General features: G+C 37.6%; 1 protein-coding gene across 1 annotated transcript in view; it reads left to right on the top strand.

Moving 5' to 3' along the window:
- The window catches only part of tox (thymocyte selection-associated high mobility group box), a 42,953-nt gene that overhangs the window by 10,794 nt on the left and 9,141 nt on the right, over positions 1–23,018 (top strand). Inside the window, exons 2-4 of the mRNA XM_026373582.1 lie at positions 6,230–6,295; positions 10,863–10,973; positions 17,919–18,203. Of these exons, the coding sequence (XP_026229367.1) occupies positions 6,230–6,295; positions 10,863–10,973; positions 17,919–18,203 (462 nt within the window). The remainder of the gene's footprint in view (positions 1–6,229; positions 6,296–10,862; positions 10,974–17,918; positions 18,204–23,018) is intronic.

Genomic DNA, 23,018 nt, shown 5'->3' with positions numbered 1-23,018 from the left:
CCTGTCTGACCTCATCTGTCAGCCTGTCCATCAACATAGCAAACAAGAAGGGACTCAAAGCTGATCCTTGGTGTAGTCCCACCTCCACCTTGAATTCCTCTGTCTGACCTACATCTCACCACCGTCATACTTCTCTCATACATGTCCTGAACTACTCTGACGTACTTCTCTGCTACTCCCGACGACCTCATACAGTACCACAGCTCCTCCCTCGGCACCCTGTCATACGCCTTCTCTAAATCCACAAAAACACAATGCAGCTCCTTCTGACCATCTCTGTACTTTTCCATCAACATTCTCAAAGCAAAAATGGCATCAGTGGTGCTCTTACGGGGCATGAAACCATACTGCTGCTCACAAATCTCCACTTTCTTCCTAAGCCTGGCTTCCACTACTCTTTCCCACAGCTTCATTGTGTGGCTCATCAACTTTATTCCTCTATAGTTGCTGCAGTTCTGCGTGTCACCCTTGTTCTTAAAGATCGGAACCAGAACGCTTCTCCTCCATTCCTCAGGCATCTTCTCACTCTCTAGAATCCTATTGAACAAACTGGTTAGAAACTCCACTGCTGTCTCTCCTAAGCACTTCCACACCTCCACAGGTACGTCATCAGGACCAACAGCCTTTCCACTCTTCATCCTTTTCAGAGCCTTCCTAACCTCATCCTTTCCAATCTCTTCTATTTCCTGCTCCACAACATCAACATCTTCCTCTCTTCTTTTCCTGTCATTTTCCTCGTTCATCAGATCCTCAAAATACTCCTTCCATCTTTTCTACACACTCTCCTGGGTTGTTAGTACCTTTCCATCGCTGTCCTTAATCACCCTTACCTGTTGCACATCCTTCCCATCTCTATCTCTCTGTCTGGCTAGCCTGTACAAGTCCTTCTCTCCTTCCTTTGTGTCTAACCTGTCATACAGCTCATCGTAAGCTTTCTGTTTGGCCTTTGCCACCTCCCTCTTCACTCTACGCTGTGCTTCCTTGTACTCCTGTCTACTTTCCTCAGTCCTTTCTACATCCCACTTCCTTCTAGCTAACCTCTTCCTCTGGATGCATTCCTGTACTTCCTCATTCCACCACCAAGTGTCTTTACCTTCTTTCCTCTTTCCAGATGACACACCTAGCACCTTCCTACCTGTTTCCCTGATAACCTCTGCTGTAGTTTCCCAGTCATCTGGAAGCTCATCCTGACCACCAAGAACCTGTCTCAACGTCTGTCTGAATTCCTCACAAGTTTCTTCATTCTTTAACTTCCACCACTTGGTCTTCTTTTCTGTCTTCCCTCTCTTCTTCTTCCTGACCTCCAGAGTCATCTTGCACACCACCATGCGGTGCTGTCTGGCTACACTCTCTCCTACCACCACTTTGCAGTCACTAACCTCTCTCAAATGACCTCGTCTACATAGGATGTAGTCCACCTGTGTACTCCTACCTCCACTTCTGTATGTCACTCTATGTTCCTCTCGCTTCTGGAAGTAAGTGTTGACTACAGCCATTTCCATCCTCTTAGCAAAGTCCACCACCATCTGTCCTTCCGGATTCCTTTCCTTCACACCAAACCTGCCCATCACCTCCTCATCACCTCTGTTGCCCTCACCAACATGCCCATTGAAGTCTGCTCCAACAACAACTCTCTCTCCTCTGGGGATACTCTCTATGACCTCATCAAACTCACTCCAGAATCTCTCCTTCTCTTCTAACTCACAGCCAACCTGTGGCGCATACCCACTGACTACATTCACCATCACCCCTTCAATTTCTAGCTTTATGCTCATCACCCTGTCTGAGACTCTTTTCACCTCTAGAACACTGTTTACAAACTCCCCCTTCAGGATCACTCCTACCCCGTTTCTCTTCCTATCCACACCATGGTAGAACAGTTTGTATCCTCCTCCAATGCTACGTGCCTTGCTTCCCTTCCACCTTGTCTCCTGCACACACAGAACATCTACCTTCCTTCTCTCCATCATGTCTGCCAGCTCTCTGCCTTTCCCTGTCATTGTACCAACGTTAAGAGTCCCTATTCTCAGATCTATGCTCCTGCCTTTCCCCTTCTCTCTCTGCCCACGAACCCTTCTGCCTCCCCTCTTTCTTCGACCAACAGTAGTCAAATTTCCACCGACACACTGTTGGTTAACAGCATCGGTGGCGGTCGTTGTTAACCCTCAACCGATCCGGTATGAAAGTCTTGTGGATGATTCGCATGGTTATTTTGGCAATTTTTACGCCGGATGCCCTTCCTGACGCAACCCTCTCTATTTATCCGGGCTTGGGACCGGCACAGAAATCACTGGCTTGCAACCCCTGTGGCTAGATTACATACACACATATATATATATATATATATATATATATATATATATATATATATATATATATATATATATATAGTCATTCTATACATTAATAACAATAATGTGGAAAAACACGCATTCAGCATGTTTACTTTAGGGACGCACATTATATGGTTTGCTGAGTATTCTACCAATCACTAGAGATGTTTCAATCAAAGCCCATAAATATTAGCCTAGTATAGTAAAGAGTTTTGTGTTGTATGTTTTTTCTTTGCCCATATGGTCACCTGCTAACTTCAGTGAACCTTAAAGGTGTCAATTTTGGAGCTGGGGCTTCCTTCTTTGTTGGCAACCTTTCAGTCTAAGTAAAACTTGCTTGACTTGAAACAGCGCCTTGTGTTCCAGCAGCTTCCACTTCATGACAGACCTGTGAAATGATGGTTGTCGTTGTGATGTTGTTCCTGACCATTTGAACCAACGACCTCTCAGGTGAAGGTCACAGTTTGGGTTTCTATCTGACCTTGGCAAAGCAACTGTTATCTCCCAATACATGAGCTAATGGTCTTCACATTTGCAGTTGTTCAGAAATGGCTCTAAGAGACATCCCTGACTTGTTTAAATCTACCATCTTCCTCCTAATATCTTGCAATGACATTAATGTCCATGACAAGTGTATGTAAACTCTAGCCACAATTTTGTACGGCATACATATTTTTACCATGTATACTGAGCATCCTTAGGACAAACATTTGGTTTAAAAATTAATGAAGTTTTCGGATGTCCATGATTTTGCAACTCTGCAGTAGAATAAGAACCTGATATTTAGAAAAAGTAGTATAAATATTGCAATTTAGATATTTAATCTATAACGTAGGTAGCGTGTAGCCAAGGACCTTAAACCATAGCCTGATGTGCACCTCCCTAGAAATGTAAACTGTCCATAGTGGCAATGCAGACTGAAACAAATGTGATTGGTACATTTGTTAATTTTGCAGTAGTTGTATATAATGTCCTCCGATGTCTTTCTGCATTGCAGTAACATTAGTAAAAGTACTGCTATTCCACATTATTAGCTTCTATGGTCTACTACATAATTTCAGTTTCAGCATTAGTTTCAGTCACCATTGTTTTGAGTTAACATTTAAGACTTGTTTGAAACTGCATCATTCATTACCGCTGCATTACAACTATTAAGTGCTGAGTGACCAGGCCCAAATGAAATCTCTCTTTAGACTCAACCTGTCTGTCCCTCCCAGAGATAATGAAAGTGCAATAGGTTCCACTCTGCTTCTCATACTGAGCACGTGCTGAATAGAAATCATCTCTCCTGACAGTACTCACTGTAGGTTGTGAGCTGTATTTGTCCTTTGGATATCAGGACCACTTAGGTCAGCATCTACAAATGATTTGAGTCCAGGTTAGAGTAGTAGTTAGTAGTAGCTAAATCTACAAGGTTTGTGTGACATTGTAGAGTTACAGAAGCAGAATAAAACAGAACTGCCAAACCTTGGTCCTCAAGTACATTGAAAATCCCTATAATTTCTCTTCATTCAAACTGATCACTAAGTGCATGCTTCAATGCAGACGGCCTAACATTTGAGAAATTTTAGATTATAAGGTGAGTCAATTTACTGACCAATTAATTGACTCATTATTTCAGCTGTAATACACTGCATGGTTGTTGCTAATGGTGTCAGAAACCAGATTTGATTTCTTGAGCAATGTTGAAAGAGGTACAGTATGTGTTTACACCGCACCTATTAGACATTTTTACTTTTTGTCTTTCACTTAAGTCCAAAATGCTACTTACACCTGCTTGAGTATCACAGACCCAGGTGTCACTGCAAAGTCGTCCAGTATATCCAAGTTGCATGTTTGGAAATTTGGGCTAGACCCAGATCATCTTTTTTAAAGGCTTATGTGACAACAGATGGAAATCTCATCCACGGCTCTCACTGTTACTGATACCTTTATATGTTTAGTGTGGAACTGTTCCATGTGAAAGATTAAAATGAGCTGTTAACTCTATAAGCCAGCAAACACTGAGTTTGTGTTAGGTGCGTCACAACTACTGTTTTGGCTTTCAGTTGACTCTGTAAACCTACACTTCATTTGCATGATACCCAACAGCTGGCAAATGGATAGGGCAGTTACACCTGCCTGTCCACCTGTCCACCTGTGTGTCTGTTTGTATTTGAGTGTGTGACACTGTGAGTCTGTGTACATGAGACTCATGTTTTACCTCTGCACACCTGTTCAGATTTTCTTGAGAGTGTTTGTCAACAAAAAGAAGGGTTATGTACCCAGCTTACTATTGATTGATTGATTGATTGAAATCAGATTTTGTTGTATCTGTGTAGGAGGTTGGGTTTGACCAGTAAGAGTTACTGCTGATTTCACCATTTTTAGATTGAAGCTGCCAATATCAAAGACAGCATCAAAAAATGATTTGCTAGATTCTCTAATTTTCTGTATTGTTGTGGAATAGTTTACCCAATTGAAAACATAATATACCACATTATTGAGTAATCACTCAGAGAATACATTAATTTCACTGTAAAGAAAATAAATTAGTTGTACCTGTGACTTATTGCTAATAGTATAGTAATATATAATTTATTTCCCAATAACAATCAGTCATAGGCCAGAGATATACTTGCTGTTCACTGTGTCATGGCTTTTGTTTATGTTGTGCAAGAACAGACAGAACAATTACAAGAAATAAATTCCACGTCTCAAGTCCTAGTACATTATCTACACCTATTCATACCACTTTTAAACCACAACCTTTTCCACTATCAGTTTATTTGTTTAATGGGTGTGTTCGATGAAAACAAGAACATGACTTAGAAATTTTGTGTTAAGTGATACACAGCAAATAGTTCACTTTAATGGTGTTTGTCGAAACTTAATGTTTCTACAAACAATATTAAAATTTTAAGGCAGACTGAGCAGGTACAAACAGTATATTCAAGGAAAGGTCTCTGACACATTATGTCTTTCAGTGGAGGTTTGTATTAATCTAATAATCTTTGAAACTGACAATACTGACTTGGGCTTGTGAAACCAAGACTGACACCGCCAATACCAGCATCCAGCTTTGTAATGCAATACTAGAGGACAGGGCTATGACATCCTCCTCAAAAATCTAGGTCTGAACTAAACCTTGGATTTGAAGATTTCATCACTGCTTTCTTTAGGGTAGGGCAATTAGTAGTAATAAAGGACACACTAGGAAGCACAGATAATTTAAGAGAAAGAAATGGGAAGTATTGCTTAGTAACATGATTCATTGTGTATAGCAAATTATTTGTGCTGTTAGTGTACAGGAGAGAAATATTTTCTGTTTGGCACCAGTAGAAAGTTATGTAACATGTATGCTGGCAGATGTCAGTCATGACTTTGCAATGTTCCTACTATTTAACAGTATTGTTTGAATGCAACCAAACTATACTTTTAAAACCTGCCTAGAGCTGGTGCTTAGTTGTGGAGACTTATTATCCTCTTCAGTTAAACCTCCTTTATTGTGCTGTGTTGTCAGTGTTGCCACAAGACAGCTTGAGATACGATTAATGCAATATCAGAAAAAGACTTGAAGATATGGAAGACCTCTCCCTTCAGGAATAACATTGTTACTGGTATGTTGTTGATGACAGCAATATTTGGTTTGTGAAATTTCTGTGTATGGTGGTAGATGGTAGCAAATGAGATATTTAAACATGGTTAAATATCGCCAAGTCTCTAAATGTTCGCAACTTACCCCTTCTTCTCTGGCCACTAGCAGGACTTTTAATTCCTGAGAGAGATGGCATACAAATAGAGATTGGCTGCTCGCTAGTAATCCTTTACCTTCATCCCCACTTATTGTCCCCTTGCTGAGTGCTCTGTGTTTACTGCCTTTGATTATTGACGTTGTTGTCTTCTGTTCCCTACAGCTGGAAGGGGACACCATGTTCCTAGGTATGGCAGAGGCAGGCCTTGATTTTGCCTCAACAAATCAGGTTAGTGTTTATGCACTCCACACTCTTGTTCATTTGGACTGAAGACATATTTACAAAGTGAGGACATTTCAGCCAGTCCTCACAATGAGAAGGGTGTTTAAAGAGCGATTTCAGGGTTAAGACAAGGTTTTAGGGTCAGAATTAGGTTTTGGTTAGGCTTTTAGTTGTGTTGGTTAGGGTTGGAATAAGACAGTGAAGGTGATAAATAAAAAATTGAAACAGAGTAGATTAGAATGGCCTACGCAATAGTAGGGTTCTAGGCAATGCATTATGTCAATGATTGTCCTCACACAGACTGCTTTGCAAAATTGTGTGTGTGTGTGTGTGTGTTAGAGAGAGAGAGAGAGAGAGAGAGAGTGAAAGACAACATTTTCTGATCCCTCATTGTTTCTAATTACACTGGTTTCTTTTTAAAATAGTGTAGAACAAATGACGTGAAAGTATTAGAGCAATAATGCATGCTGTCTTGGATCTGTCTTGTCAAAATAAACTTTACCTATGAATGAGTTAAGTTTGCCAGTTTCAGCTTAAGAACTATTACATATCAGTCAGTATACACATTAGACCTAGTATCTCTGTTGTGATTTTACCATCATAGCCTTTATTATCCTTGGATGTTAAGAATGACACAGTTACTGAACTACACATTGCTCTCATAAGTAAGTAAGTAAGTAAGTAAGTGGAAAGAACAGGTTGCCATTATGCCCATGTACAGAATATTATTTTGTAATGCAGTAATGATATTATTTTACATCAGTTTTTGTTGCTTACTTTAAGTCCATTTTGTCATACCTCCTTCAGTCTTCACAATGATTTCCAGTTCTGTTTCTTATTCTGTTCTCCAGATCAATATCAATTACTGCACTCAACCTGAGGCACATAAAGCATTCCAACAAATTTCTATTTCTCTTCTCTTTTCCTATTTAAGTACTGTGTAGGATGTTACAGCTCTATGCATGAATTATCATGTTAAATACATTCTGATTAGGGATTGAATGATACAGTTGGCTTACAAGATGAGACAATAAATGATATTGTGTTCTTGAAAATAAGACGAGACCAGATTTTACCAGTTTTTAAGTGATGCATTTTGTGACTGTGGCCTAAGTACATTAAAGCTGTAAATGTTTTACCCTTTAATGACTTAATTTCTTCATTATTATTATTATCACTATAATAATAGTAATAATGATAATAGTACTACTATGGTTTTTCAAACATTTATAATACTACATTATTACTTAAAGTAAGATGGTCTGTGTGATTAGACAACGTCATGGACTTTTAATTTTTGTCAAGGACAGTCAACATCAAATGCTATGATGAAACGTCCTCTAATGAGAACGACTTCAGGGAAGGAAGACCAAGAGTAACATGTGCTTCAGAGGATACATTTGTTAGAGATACCAGCCTCAGAAATCAGCACCTCAGATTACAGCACACATTAGTCACTCATACACATTCACTGTTCATGTACTGTTCTTTGGTTGTGTAAAGCTGCTTTGTGACAATGTCAATTGTAAAAAGCGCTCTACAAATAAAATTGAATTGAATTGAATTAGTGCTTTTCGAAGTTCAAGATCAGCTGTATATCTTAACATCAATTGTTTGGAGGAGACTGAGTGAATCAGGCCAAGAAAGCAGAAACCAATGCTGCGAGAGATCAGTAAGAAGAAGAGAATAGTTAGGACCAAGACACACAAGTAATGGACACTGTGTCTTTGTCTTTTTCTTAAGCTCTTTAGATGCTAAAGCATAGCACAGAGCTATACTCACAGAGAGAATTGTATAACTCTGGAAAGTTATCCTGGCTGTAGCTATTTACACAAGTAGCCACCCTATTTTTCATTGAAAAATGACATATTGGTCATCACAATGTGGTCATTGCATGTGGGATATACAATGCCTCTAAAAAAGTATTCACCCTCCTGGATGTTTCATCCCTTAATTGACATTATAAATCAGTCATGGTTAATAAAAATTGGCGACTTTGACAAAAGTTCAGAAAAATACCTCATTACTCTCAATGTGAAAACAGGTTTCTACAAAGTAATGAAATCAGTGTTTGCATTAATATTCACCCCTTTCAGGTCAGTATTTAGTAGATGCATCTTTGGCTGCAATCACAGCAGCACAGTCTGTGTGGATAGGTCTCAGTTAGGCTTACAATTCTATGCCATTGTTCTCTCAAAACTGCTTAAGCTCTGTCAGGTTGCGTGGGGATCTGGTGTGTACAGCCCTTTTCAAGTTGATCCACAAATACTTTGACTCGGCCACTACAGAACATTCACCTTGTTGTCAGTAAAATATTTCTGTGTAGCTTTTGCTGTATGCTTCAGGTCATTGTCTTGCTGGAAAACAAATCTTCTCCTAAGCTGTAGTTGACTTGCTGACTGAATAAGATTGTCCTATATCTTGTAGCATTCATCTTACCATTTACCTTAACAAGCATTCCAGGGCCGGCTGCCAAGAAGCATCCCCACAGCATGATGCTGCCACCACCGTGTTTCACAGTGGGGAGGGTGTGTTTGGTGTGCGCCAAACATAACGTAGTTTGTGTGGACGGCCTGTTCTAGGCAAATTTAGACGTGCCATTTTCCTTCCATGTCTTGATGATGGATTTCACTGAACTCTGAGGGATATTTGGTGCCTTGGAGATTTTTTTTGTATCCATCCCCCTGACTTAATGACCTGTTCTCTGAGTTGCTTGGACTGTTCTTTTGTCTTCATGGTGTAATGGTAGCCAGGAATACTGAATAACCAATGACTGGACCTTCCAGACACAAGTGTCTCTATACTGCAGTCACTTGAGACACATTCACTGCACTCAAGTGATCCCCATTTAACTAATTGTGGGAATACTAGCACCAAATATCTGAACCTCTGTTGGATTAGGTCAGTCATTTTAAAGTGGGTGAATATTAATGCAAACACTGATTTCACCTTACATATTTTTATTTAATTGACATTGAGGTATTTTTCAGATTTTCTGTTTTTTTGCCAACTTTTATTGACCATGATTGATTTATATTGTCAATAAAAGGATGAAACAGGGGCATGAATACTTACTCATAATAATTGTACTAAAGACATAAAGTCATTAGATTACTTAGCAACAACTCTGGTACACACCTATGAAACAAATTCTGTTTTTGTATGGCTGTGGACATACACTAACTGCATTAAGTTTATAGTTTTCAGAGGCCTAGTTTTCAGAAGCCTCTAGAGAGGGAGATGTGTGTAGTAGAGAGTTACCTCAACACTGGGCAAAGCCCACAGTAACGAGAAACTCTACTAGAGATACATTATTAATGGACAACAATATAGAGAATATTGCGTGGTATAGGAAGCTATGGTTTGATGTTTTATTCATAGTGTTGTGCCATAAGAAGATGGAGAATGGTATGTGGAATAAGAATTATTGATATTATTATTGAAGTACCAGTGTTTAAAGTCAGAGGTTGAACGTGACCAATTTTGGTCCAGTCCCAGCCTTGTTCTTGTCATTTTGTGAATCGTTAACAGAACAGCAGTGTGAAGTTACCATGTGAAACCTGAAACAGACTACCGGCTATAGATAGAAAGGGAGGAGATGACTTAGAAGGCAAAATGTTTAGTGCACTATCTGTACCATGTACAGTATATGTTTGTAGTTCAGAGGTCTGTTCTCCTCTGTTCTTTTCCATCTAAACTACACCCCTAGGTTCCATCATCCAGTTGCATGGCTTTTCCTATCATTGCTATGCTGACAACACACTCTTCCTTTCTTCCTGTCATTTCCTGGTGACTCTACTGTCTCACTACACATCTTTGCATGCCTTGATGACATTGCTGCCTGGATGAGAGAGAGGCATCTGTAGTTCAATCTTTCCAAGACAGAAGTTCTTGTTTTCATAGCCAAACCTTCAATAAAACACAACATCAGCATAGGGTCTGCAATGGTTGTCCCCACTAGGTCTGCCAGAAACATGGGGGTGATCACTGATGATCAACTGAGCTTCCCTCACATTCCTCTATATCAAGGGCATGCAGATTTGCCCTTTTAAATTTTTTAAAAGATCAGACCCAACTTTTTGGACTAAACAACACCACTCATTGTACATGCTCGGGTCGTATCTCGGCTTGACTACTGCAATGTACAGTGGCAAGAAAAACTTTGCATTAATTTGTCATAAAATGTGCTCTGATCTTCATCTAAGTCACAACAATAGAAAAACACAGTCTGCTTAAAATAATAGTACACAAACATTATATGTTTTCATGTTTTTATTGAACATAACATGTAAACATGTAACTGTTTCTATCTTTCTATCCTTTCTATCGTCTTTTTATTTGAACTCTGACCTTGTCTTGGCCTCTCTGTTCTTACAAAACACATGTTTAAGAGAACTGAATACTAGATTACAGGATGGCACCCAATTAATTCATATGAAGTCTTCGCAATTTTGCATACTGTGGAAAAAATCTATAAGGTTTGGTCAAAATGTCAAAATGGATTCACAGCACATAACCATTTTTGGGGTTTGTTTTTATAACCCTTGTTTGTCTGTGTGATTTTTACCCACAGTTTCGAGTACCACAGTCCTCTCACTCTCTCAGCAAGGTGACGCAACCAAACCCACCCTCTCAGCACTGGAGGAGGGACACACATATGGCAGACACACATCGTCTCCCTTGGGTAAATACACACGCGCTTGCGCGTGCACGCACACACACACACACACACACACACACACACACACACATCCAGTCCAGCCCTACATGTGTAACACCACAGCTCTCCAAGGTAATTTTAAAATAGTGAAACTCATACATGTTGACAAATTATTTTAAGACATTCCACTGCCATTTCACCAATTGCTCTCTTCTTGAAGCTTGCCTTCTCTATTGGAGCCATGCTTCAATGTAACCACTGTTGTAGTTTTTTACAACCTAACAATAAAATAAAAGTGATGTTAATTTGTTACAATTATCTTGCTGAACAAAACGTATAAATATCAAAAACATTTTATACAACAGTTATATGCAATAATCCAAATCCCAAATCACAGTTACCACTAATTTGATTAAAAACGTCTAAATTTGTGTAAATCTAATTTAAATGCCATTTCACTGGTACAGACTTTAAAACCTTACAACGCACATATATCTTGGTAAAACTAGAGCACTGTATCATGTGAGAGAGTTTTTTTTTTGTGTAGCTTTGACCTTGTACTATGGCCCCATTTACACTTGTCAGTCCCCATCTCACTCTACTCTCTTGCTCATACACACCAGTGCTCTCTCACCCACACAGATCAACACTGATCACAGAGACATTACAGCAACTCCGTTCTCCCATACTTGATGATACTGAACATGTACATGTAGAAAATACTGGACCTATTTTTACTTGTTTTTTAAATCATACAGCTAACAATATCTAGGAGACAGGAAGAAGACCATGGTTGTATTACAAAGATCAGACAGTGAGTGGCTATTTTTACTGATTGTTTATTGATGTAGTAGAGAGAAAGATGCATTTTATTCTTTTCAAGGGGTGGCAAGAATTTCTCTCAGATCCCCTTTAGAGGTAGTTTGAGAATCTGATTGCAGTCTGTCTGTTTTTTGGTCTGCTCAAGAGGCATGACATGACCAAGTATCAATTAGGTCTAAGGTTTTGTTTCTCTTTCACAAACACTAGAGCATAAGAAATGAAGAGCTCTGTTTTTCTCTAATTTGATACTATAATTATTAATTTGGCGTTTTAATTTTATATGGTGTTATATACTGTATAACCTGAGTTTTTACATTTTATTGTTTGCTATATAGCAATACAAAAAAACCCCTCATAGTGATAGTGGGAAAAGTATGTGAACCCTTAAAATGAATTTCTGCTTAGGGTCATATTTTTTGGACATCTCATCTATGTGGATCTCTTAAAGTTGTTCCATAGCATCTCTTGTGATTCGGGGTCTGGGCTCTTGGCTAATCCAAAAGGCAGATTTTGTTTTTCTGAAGACATAACATTGTGTGTTTTGGATCATTGTCTTGTTACATAACGCAACCTCTACAGAGTTTCAGCTGACATACAGACATTATCATATTATCCTGAAGAATTTTTTGATACATGTGAATTAATTCCCTTTCTTTACCTAATTGATGAGTGTTTGTTGTGCTCTTGGGGTCATTTTGACTGGCCACCCACTTCTTTGTAGAGTAACCACAGTCTCAAAGTGTCTCCATTTGTAGATTGTTTGCCCAACTGTAGACTAGTGAATTTCTAGCGTCTTTGAAATCTCTGTGTAACCCTTTCCAGCTTTTTTTTTTCTAGCTTTTTTTTGTCATCAATTCCTGATTATAGAGCTCTTTTTGGCGGGGCATGGCTTACGTAAGCGTATTCTTCTTGTGTTAGTGGGTTTTGTTAGTTAAAGTCATTGCTCTGAGGTTCACATACTTTCTCCACTCGGACAGGGATGTTTTTATGGTTCTCAATAAAGACATGAAAGACCTGAATTTCTTTTGTATTATTACTTGGGGCACATTGTATTTGTTAATAATCTTGACTTAGAAGATCAGATCAAATTATATGACAAATTAATGCAGAATACAATGAAATTCCAAAAGGTTCCTTGCCATTGTAGAGGAAGAAGACTTAATATTGATAATATGGTATGTGAATATGTCGAATTGGCAATAGCTGCTTACTTAAAACAGTAAGCAACACTTAGGTCCTGATTTAGGTTGGTATGTTTTATTGACATAATATGAACATTTAAACTGGGAGACCTTAGACTGCTTTGGGGTCAGCTAATGATTTTACCAGATAAAGTGCCTGACTTGGCTTTGGGAGGTTATGGTACTAGATTGCAGGGACAATCAGTTAGTTAGTGTTACCTCTTTTAATTGTTTGGCTACATACAGCACTGTTACTGTATCTCATCTAAACTGGTGTTTGACATTTTAAGCAGCAAACAAGCAACCTAGAGACTGTTAGAGCACCTGGAAAGTCCTCTACTTAATTGATTGTGGATGATATTGTTTGGACTTTAAAAAATGGGTGGCCAAATATACTTGGGAAGCCCACATAAGTAAATCTGTTGATGAGTTAAAGAAGTTTAGTTCTAAATCTTAGTGGTGTTTCAAGCTGATTTCTTACAGACTAAAGATGTGAGTAGGGCTGTGCGACAAAAAGATAAAAACAATTACTGCAACTTTTCTTTGCTTTCTCTGCTTACTTTTTCTTCACTCAAACTGTAAGACATGGCTGATACAGCTTCAGGACTCTGGCTGTTACTCTGTTCCAACCACAGCCTTAACCTTAAAATAAATACTGTACTGTACAGCACAGAACATATAACGTGTGTTTTATGAGTAGCCCTGAAAGGATGCAATCTAACAGTGTAACAATCTAATCTGCACACACATAACAATTTAAATAGTGTTTAGAAAGAAAAGCAAAATGTTTACATCACCACTGCAGCTGCAGTTTTCAAGTAGACAGACATTACTATTCACTTTCCTTATGGGGCTACTGTTAATGTGCACGATATAACGGACAATCAAGAGAAGAAGAATATATAGAAATATATTTACCCACACTTTTTAAAATATGTTGTGCACCTATAACATTTTACATACAGGTAAAAAATTACTGTGATGAATTTATAAATATTAATATGTCCAGATCATTTGAATCTCTGAGACATCCCAATGACAAGGTAATGAATGCTGTGTGTGTGTGTGTATATATATATATATATATGTATGTATATGTATATATATGTATGTATGTATATCTATATATATATATCTATATATCTATCTATCTATCTATCTATATATATATCTATATACATATATATCTATATACATATATATATATATACACACACACACAGCATTCATTACCTTGTCATTGGGATGTCTCAGAGATTCAAATGATCTGGACATATTAATATTTATAAATGCATTTAGTTACATTTATATGATATTAAACTATGATGTCTGTATGATGGTGGGTGTACTTTATGAATGACTTCCCATTTTACTTGCCCCTCTCCGATAAAGCCGACATTGATGGTCACATTTATTTTTTGTCCTACTTTTTCATATAATGACATTTTCATGAACATGGAGTTGTGAGAAGTGTGTTTGTAGTGTGAACACAACATGCGTGAAAAGACTTAATACTGACTACATTAGCCTTTGTAGAAGCTCCCAGTGCACTGACAGAAGGCTATTGTACAGGCATGAATAGAACAGCACATAGGAAGAGGGGGAAAGATGGGAGTAATTTATGCAGCACTTGAAGAAATGATACAGCGACAAGGCAGGGAGAATGAGCGAGAAACTGACAGACAACACACTCGCGCTTAAACCATACACTGTAAAGTGCCTTGAGATGACTTCTGTTGTGATTTGGCGCTATAAAATTGAACTGAAATTTAATTGAATTAGTTTTTTACTGCTTTTTATTTATTGTAAGTTGATGATGTTAATATCTGAAGGGCTGTCCGGAGCATTGCAGAGTACTCTCCTCTAAATGAACTAAACATAGTCTTAAAGTGAATCTACAGAAAAGAGATACAGGTATTTTCAAGTTTACAGTGTGAACTCACTCAGTTCTGTTTTGGTCCACTTCAGTTCTAATGGGGCCTCAGTGATGTGAACCTGGAGCGCTTTCTGTTCACATTGCACATGTTTAGCCAACTTTGAAACATTTCAGAGAGGTCAGAGTTCCTTTGGAGTGATCACAAATGCTAACTATTCACTCATAGTAGGTCTGCGGGCTGAAATGAACTAAATGTAAAAACACCCTGAAAATGGAGACTATTTTCAGCCACACATTAAGCTCATTGAGCATTTCCACGTGTAGCAAAGTGTGTGATTGGTTCAAAAGACGGTTCAGTGTAGGGGTTAAAGATTAAGTGATTAAGAGTCAGAGATTCAGCTACAACAATATAAACAGTCACTTGCCAGCTTTAAGCCATCCACAACATTGTAACACTGAAATAAATGTGCAATTTAATAATTAATAAAAGTATTCTATGTACACTACCATTTTACAGTTTAGTTACAGTTTATTCTAAAACTGACATTATAATGACTCCAAAAGTTTGATTAGTGGTCTATATCTGATCCAATGGGTGCCAGATTGCATGAAGATCAGTTGCAGGATTCAGAATGCACATTAGTATCATAAAATATGCCAAGGCAAACACTAGAGTTAGCACCTACTTCCACCTGGCCATCGGGCCCTACCAGTTGAAACAAAAGCTGTTACTTATTCAATTCAGTTAAATTTTAATTCCGTTTTATTTGTATAGAGCCAAATCACAAAAGAAGTCATCCCAAAGCACTTTACAGTGTAAGGTTTACGACCTTATTAAGTATAATTATATAAAGAATTATATAGAAAACCCAACAATCCCGTCTGAGCAAGCATTAGGCAGTAGAGGGAAAAAACTCCCTTTAAAGGAAGAAACCTCCAGCAGAGCCAGGCTCAGGGTGGGCGGCCATCTGCCTCGACATGTTGGGGTGAGTGGAAAGAGGAGAGAGAAAAGAACAGCAGGCAATAAGACAACAACAACAAGCAGCAAAAACATTGGGCAGGTCAGAAGGGCCAGTAACTGCACTCTGCAGATATACAGCAACAAGGCCGAGGATATCTGCAGAGAAGTACAAAGAGAGACAGAGGAGGAAACACAACTACAGGAGAGAGAAGACACAAAGTTAATGACATGCAACGGTAGAATTTGAATGGATAGATGAGAAAGAAGAGGAGCTGAGTGTATCAGTTGAGTTCCCCCAACAGACTAACCTATAGCAGCAGAACTAAGAGATGTTTCAGAGTCATCTGATCCATCTCTAACTATAAACTCGAGGAACCACAAGTAAACCTGCACTCCGAGAACAGATGACATGTTCCAGTCTGTGTAATAAAATGTTTCGATCTATAGTGTCATATGTGGCACTAAGATCTAAAAATAGAGTATAAAGAGAAGTCTGTTGTCTGATGCTAATAGAAGATTGTTAGTGACCTCTAACAGTGCTGATGTGCTCTAAATCCTGACTGTAAATCTTTATACAAATTATTTCTGTGCAGATGGTCATATAATTGCTTGGGAACTACTTTATTAAGAATTTTAGAGATAAAGGGCAGATTGGATATGGGTCTCTAATTTACTAAAAACCCTTATTCCAGAGGAGGCTTTTTGAGTACAGGTAGACTACAGCAACCTTAAAAGCCTGTGGTACGTAGCCTGACTTATGCCATGTGCTATTTACTTTACAGGGTTTGTTAGCGTGAGTGAGAAAAATAAACAATTAAAAAATGTCAAATTTGCTCATATCAGGTGTCAAATTATTTAGCATGTGTCTGAGGGAAAGCTGTTAATAAAAAGTGCAAAAACAGGTAAGAGTTCTTCAGATCATGTTTTGCGCATTTTGCCTTTGTGCTGATGAGTATTTAATTTAGGGGAATATTCTCTTTCTTGGGGTGTGTGCTGTTTTTAAAAAAAAATCTTTTTCTCCATCTCCTAATGCATATCTCTCTTTTCCACAAAGTGGTGAAACTGTCGACTCAAATTATGGTTTACCACAGTGAGTGGTAATTACATAGTCGACACACACAATACACCATATAACTGAACTCATAACTCATCAGTCAGCACGCAAGCCATGCAACTCATAACTCATCACTGATGTGGGTTCAAGATAGAGCAGAAAAGAGTAAGAGGGAGAAAGAGGATGTAAGAGTGAGAGAGATCAAATAGTTGAGGTTGAGACTAGTAGAGCAAAGAGAGTAAAGGAGGAGTAGACGGAGAAGGATGGTGAGAGATGAAGAGCAAAAGATTATGAGAGGGAGAGACTGGTGTGGCTAGCCATGCAGAAAAGGCTGTCAGTCTCTATAAAAAACCTCCTCTGTCAGATTAGTATGAGAGGACTTCTCTTGCACTGCCTCACTCTTTTTCCACCCTCGTGTCTTTCACTCTTCTCTTGCACCATTCTCTCAGTCCATTTCCATCTTCCCATTTCCCTTTTATTGGTCTCTGCTCTTGGCTCTTGGAATAATTCATTGTTTCACACAGGACTGCTACTGCTTTTCTTTTTGCGTGTCAGATTAGTGTTGATTTATTTTTTCACACAGATCTGTGTGTGTGTATTCTTTCAGCCAAAGGAGACTAGTATATTTAAATTACTGTGCTGTTCTACTGCTGAATGAATAGTTATTTGTTCACAGGCTTTTCTTTCAAGGCTGGGAATATCATTAGTGATAATTAGTCTGATAGAAGCTCAGGCAGAGGAAGAATAATACATTACAACACAGACTGAATTGAGTATTCTGGGCTAATGGTGAAGGGCAGTTTTTCCATCTATTATCTCTGACAGTAATGTTTCATGACGCTTAGGTTTCCTATAGTCCCCTTTAAATTCCTCTAAGTTGTCACTCTGCTAAAGGCAACAGGGCCCGTCACCCAAGCTCTAAGCATTGTGTACTATGGTATGTCAGCCTCCCCCCCAACTTGAATTTGTCCCTTTGTATCAGTAAGAGGGGTCAGTAGGAAAAATAGTGTGACCATGATTAAAAATACAGATCTAAAAGTATAACGTCTTTAATTGTGTTTCTTTCTCTCTTTAGTCGTACTCAGTGGGTGGTTTGGGTGATGATGACTTCAACATCCCGCCCATTACCCCCCCCACCCTGCCAGACCACATGCTGCCCTCCCATCTCCCCCACAATTCTCAATCTGGACAGTACAACCCTCTTGATCCCTCTCCCAGCTCAGCTCGACACCACCCCTACCAGCTGCAGGGCATGGATCTACCTGGCATGCCTGGTAGCCAAGATGGAAATGCTATGTTGAACCAAGATGGTGGTGCGTTCAGCCCAGACAGCAGCCCAATGACTAGTACAATATCTGTGGTGAGTAGTCATAAATAAGTCAGACTTTACTAATAATAGTTAGTAATAGGTAAAAGAAAGAAAGATGGATTTATACACAAGATTAGAAAACATGTCCCTGCTACTCGAGGGAGAGCCAAAAGGGGTTTCCAGTAGTGTGAAAAAGTCATGTACGTAAACCTAATTCATATTTAAAGAAACCATCCAGACTTGTGGAAGAACTTTTTAGGACTTTTTGTTTAATATGTTTTTTCATAGAAAAGTTATTATTATTTATTTCTTAAATCCTAAATGTACCTCTCATAGTTTTTTTTTACCTACTACTTGTTAGAATTCTTCTAATTGACACTCCAGGCCCAAATTATTTCCAGTTATGAATAAATAGCTGTAAATCTTGCTCCAGGTAGAAAAAATAAAATAATAAATGCAAAAATATTAAATACATATATATTAAAGACATTAACTGTTATACTGAACTGCCTGCTGCCTACACAGCATGTAATCACCCATATGAGGATGGGTTCCCTGTTGAGTCTGGTTCCCCTCAAGGTTTCTTCCTGTTGCCTTCTCAGGGAGTTTTTCTTACCATCGTCGCCCTCGGCTAGCTCATCAGGGACAATCTGATTATTATTGATTCATACACATTCACTGTTCATGTAAACCTCCATAGTTTCTTTGGTTTTGTAAAGCTACTTTGCGACAATGTCAATTGTAAAAAGCGCTATACAAATTGAATTTAATTGAAAAATACAAAGGTAAATACAAAAATAATATCAGTTTCACAGGAAATGTGATGGTTACTTACAAATTGTGTAAAAGCAGTGTTTCAAGACTGTGTTACTACACCCTCTGAAGCATCATTGAATTGATTCAAAAATGTGGACTAAATTTCTAAAAAAAAAAAAAAAAACATTCTCTGATCTGTGATTTAATTTCAGAGAACACACTTTTTAATGTGATGTACATACATTTCAGAATGTCTGGACATTGCTATACACCTTTAGCTTTGTTTCAACCGTTTGTCGTTAAATAACGACAAACGGATTTTAAAGAAAAAGCTAACTGAAATAAGATTTATATTTCATTAACTGTCATATAAAATTTGCCTTTTGCTTCTTTATTTTTATTTTCGTACAGGTATTTATTTAGTCCAGGTCTTCTCAAAGCTTTTGTGTGCATGTTGTGATGACACTGTGCTTTGACTGGTGAACAATCACTAAATGAATATTCACTACAGTTAAGATGCTGAGCTGGAAATATTTTAATGAGTCAGCAGCCAGTGCAGCATAACCTATACAGCACCTATCAAAACAAAGTTAAGAAATATGTTGGGACAGAATTTTAAATTGTAATGAAAAGTAAACAAAAATGAATTACATACATTAACACAAATGTACGAGACAAGAATAAAAATCCTATTTAAGAAATAGTGTTTTCTATATGTGGATGATATCTTACTTAGGAGAGCAACTCTGTCATTGACATCTGTAGGGTTTAAATGTTTTATATATTTTACCTGGAAAACTTACTAAGCTCCTTGTTTTTTTTTAATAACATCATATTTTTTACAGCAGGCTCACCATCTGAGATCAAAGATGAGCTCAAGGCCGATATTTCACCCAAAACAAAATTCATAATTCTAAAGTACTACCAGAAGCAGTGTTAAGCTAATATTTTTAGGAACATAGTGTGTGTATTGATGGACAGCAGAGACGTACTTGTCATAGGAGTGGCTTACGACTGCTTTGTAAAGGTTTGGAATGGTGTGATGAATAAAAACAGCACACTTTAAACAGCCGCTGTTGACAATCACTTTGACTTTACTGAACTAGCAGAAAATAGTCCGTGATTCTTAAAATTTGAATAAACAGCTAGTGGATATATTTTAACTGTTCTCTTTCATATTTTATTCAGTAAAACTGTGTGAGGCAGAAGATTGCCACGGGCAGTGTTATTTGAAAGCCAATCACTGCAGCTAGTCAATGTGACATTTGTTTCGTATTTTAAGTCTCCATTTCACAGTAAAGTGAAAATCTTGCTTTTAGTTGTGAACATTCAGATGTGCTTGACTGTGTCGTACAGTAAAGAAATGAAAGCTAGACCTGAGACTTGCAGATTCTTCAACTGTCATAGAAACCTGCTATTCAGTGGGGAGACAGGGGTGTTAGTATGTGTCAGTATCTGTAATAAAGATTTCTCCCGTTTTATTAAGAATGAAACTTTCTTCCCTCCCACTCTCACTGATGTGTCTGTTGTCTCCATCTCCATATTAAATCTGTCTGCTGTAATATCAAATGTCATTTTGAAACCACAGGGTAAGCTCTCAGCCTTTCTTTTAATTAGAATAACCCTAAAAAACCTTTAAGTAGATAGTTTTCAAACACTTTTAGTTAAACGATAAATAGTTTTCCTTTAATTGTGCCCTTTTGTTAACTGTGAGTGTAAAGCTAATGGTTTTGTGACCTGAAGGGAAGGTCTTTATTTTCCATCTTTGCCTGTCCTCAGCCCTACCTTTTCCCCTCTCTCCTGTTCACTTTTATATTCTCATAATAACATACATTTACTGCCAATCCATGAATTATGGTTGCTTAGCAACCATGTCTGGTTCAGCCTAAATGGGAAGGGTGGAGGGCCATAAAAATTCAAGTCTGTGTATGTGTCTAAGGTAACTGTATCAGGTTAGTCAGTGACAGTTAACACTGAGATGTGGATCCCTGTTTTTGCCTGTGTTATGATAAGTAATGTTTCTGCTAGTGATTTGTTCTGACTGGGTTCAGGCTTAAAATCCTCAACATCTACATCCAATTGCATCATGAGTTAGTTTTTCTTTTGCTTGTCAAATACTGATACAGGTACTGTCATGTAATACTGATGGAAAGTTTTAATCTAATTATGCCGTGCTATGGTTAATTTTCCATCAGCAGCATAAATAGGTTTGTTTGAGACAAATGCAAGAATATTTTCAAGAGGATTTACATCTGCATGTTATGGATGAACTACTCAATACACAAATGCGAAAATTGTCATCAGAAAAATCTAAGATTCAATTGAAGAACTGTTGTGCACTATGAAGATATTAACTGTTAGAGTATTAGTGGTTTAGCTAAAACATTTGTACCATGTTTACACCAAACATGGTACAAATCTAGTCTCTTCTAGGGCACCTTTACAGTATTTGAAATCAGTGAGCAATTTTTAATTTTAAGAATTTCTTTCTGCCTAGCACTTTGGTCAAAATGTGCTCCATAACTCACAGGACATTTTTGTTAATGTTGATGAAGTACCAGTATTTTTTCTGGGACAGATGACACAAGGTTAAATGATAGGCCCACTTACCAAGAAGAAGAGTGGAAATCTCCATCCTATGTACAGAAATATCCACTCAACTGTTTGATAAGCTTGGTGATGAGCATCTGTGACACCTTAATCACACAAATGTTCATCCAAAGCCTTATTCTTGATTAGGTGCTGCAACTAAAACCTTTTTACAATTGGGAGAATTGTGAGCACCTTGACATACCTCATATGTAACGTAGAGATTCTCATCTCAGTTTTCTTTATTTCTATATTTTATTTGTATATATTTTTATAACCTTTTTTTTAATTTAAATTACATCTATACAATATGGTTATATGGGCATTAGCACGGACACTGACATCTCTTTTTAAAGCCATATCTCTGTCAGATTAGTCACACCCAATAAAAGTACTCAACTCTCTACCTAAGTCACAAATTCCAACATTAAAAACTTTGATTATCAATATTTAAAATATCCATAAATGCCTATTATCTTAACCGCTTTTACTGTTAGGAGTTGCAAGGTTGCTGGAGCCAATATCAGTTGTCACAGTTGGAATCAAATAAATTGTAATATTATATTACAATATTATTATATTGTAATATAATACTGTACAAGGAATAAAAACAAACAAATATATTGTATATATTAGACGATCCAGATGTAATTCTTTATTTAGCTCATTTTGAGAATAACAAGCCAAAAATGATTAAAATGTTTACACAGTACAGTAATATTTAAAAAACATATTAACCACATACTTATACATACATAAATACATTACTGTAAATTAAATTATGGTAAATGTCTATTGGCAAAAAAGTGCATGTTTTTTCATAATTCTAGTGGAATTTAAGTGGTTTGAATGTGTTATCTAATATTGACAAGAAAAAACAAAAAACAAACTATGGCTAATAAAGAAACTATTCCGAATTTTGTTGCTGTAATTTCATATTGAAATCCCATAATTAACCACACCTGTGTGAAGCTGTGAACTGTTAAGTATGATTAAGCTCACATCATTACTCTTTCCCCTTTCATAACATGAGTCATGACTTAACCATCAGGGGTTCCCCCTCTCTTATCCTCTTAGGCCATTCAAATTTTTTTCTGACCCCAAGAAGGAAAATCCGATTTGTGTTTTTTCTATTGTGAATGCATTCGAGAGTTTGTTTGACTTGTGAAAATGTAGGTTCGGCCCCGACACAGTGCTGTGTAACCTTGTGATCTTGTATTCCTGTAAATAGTAGTGACGCTACTTCCCAAACCCCTGTATATAACCCCAAAATACCTCCTCTGTGTTTATTAAATGTCCTCCTATGCATTTTCCCTTGAGTTTTAATTTGAATTATTATTATTTTTGAGTTAATCATCATCATCCTGAGCCATCCCATTAAATCCTAAAACACATGCAGTTATGTGCAGTGTCATGTAATTTTTTATCTCCACTTGTATCTCAAGGTCCAAAACTAAATGATTTACAATAAAGTATAGTATATAAAGTAAAGTGAATAGTATATATACTAGTATATGTATA

The sequence above is a fragment of the Anabas testudineus genome, chromosome 17 (genome assembly GCF_900324465.2).
Source record: "Anabas testudineus chromosome 17, fAnaTes1.2, whole genome shotgun sequence".
Classification (NCBI taxonomy): Eukaryota; Metazoa; Chordata; class Actinopteri; order Anabantiformes; family Anabantidae; genus Anabas; species Anabas testudineus.
Note: the sequence above shows the minus strand (reverse complement) of the source record. Positions and strands in the feature narration are given on the sequence as shown.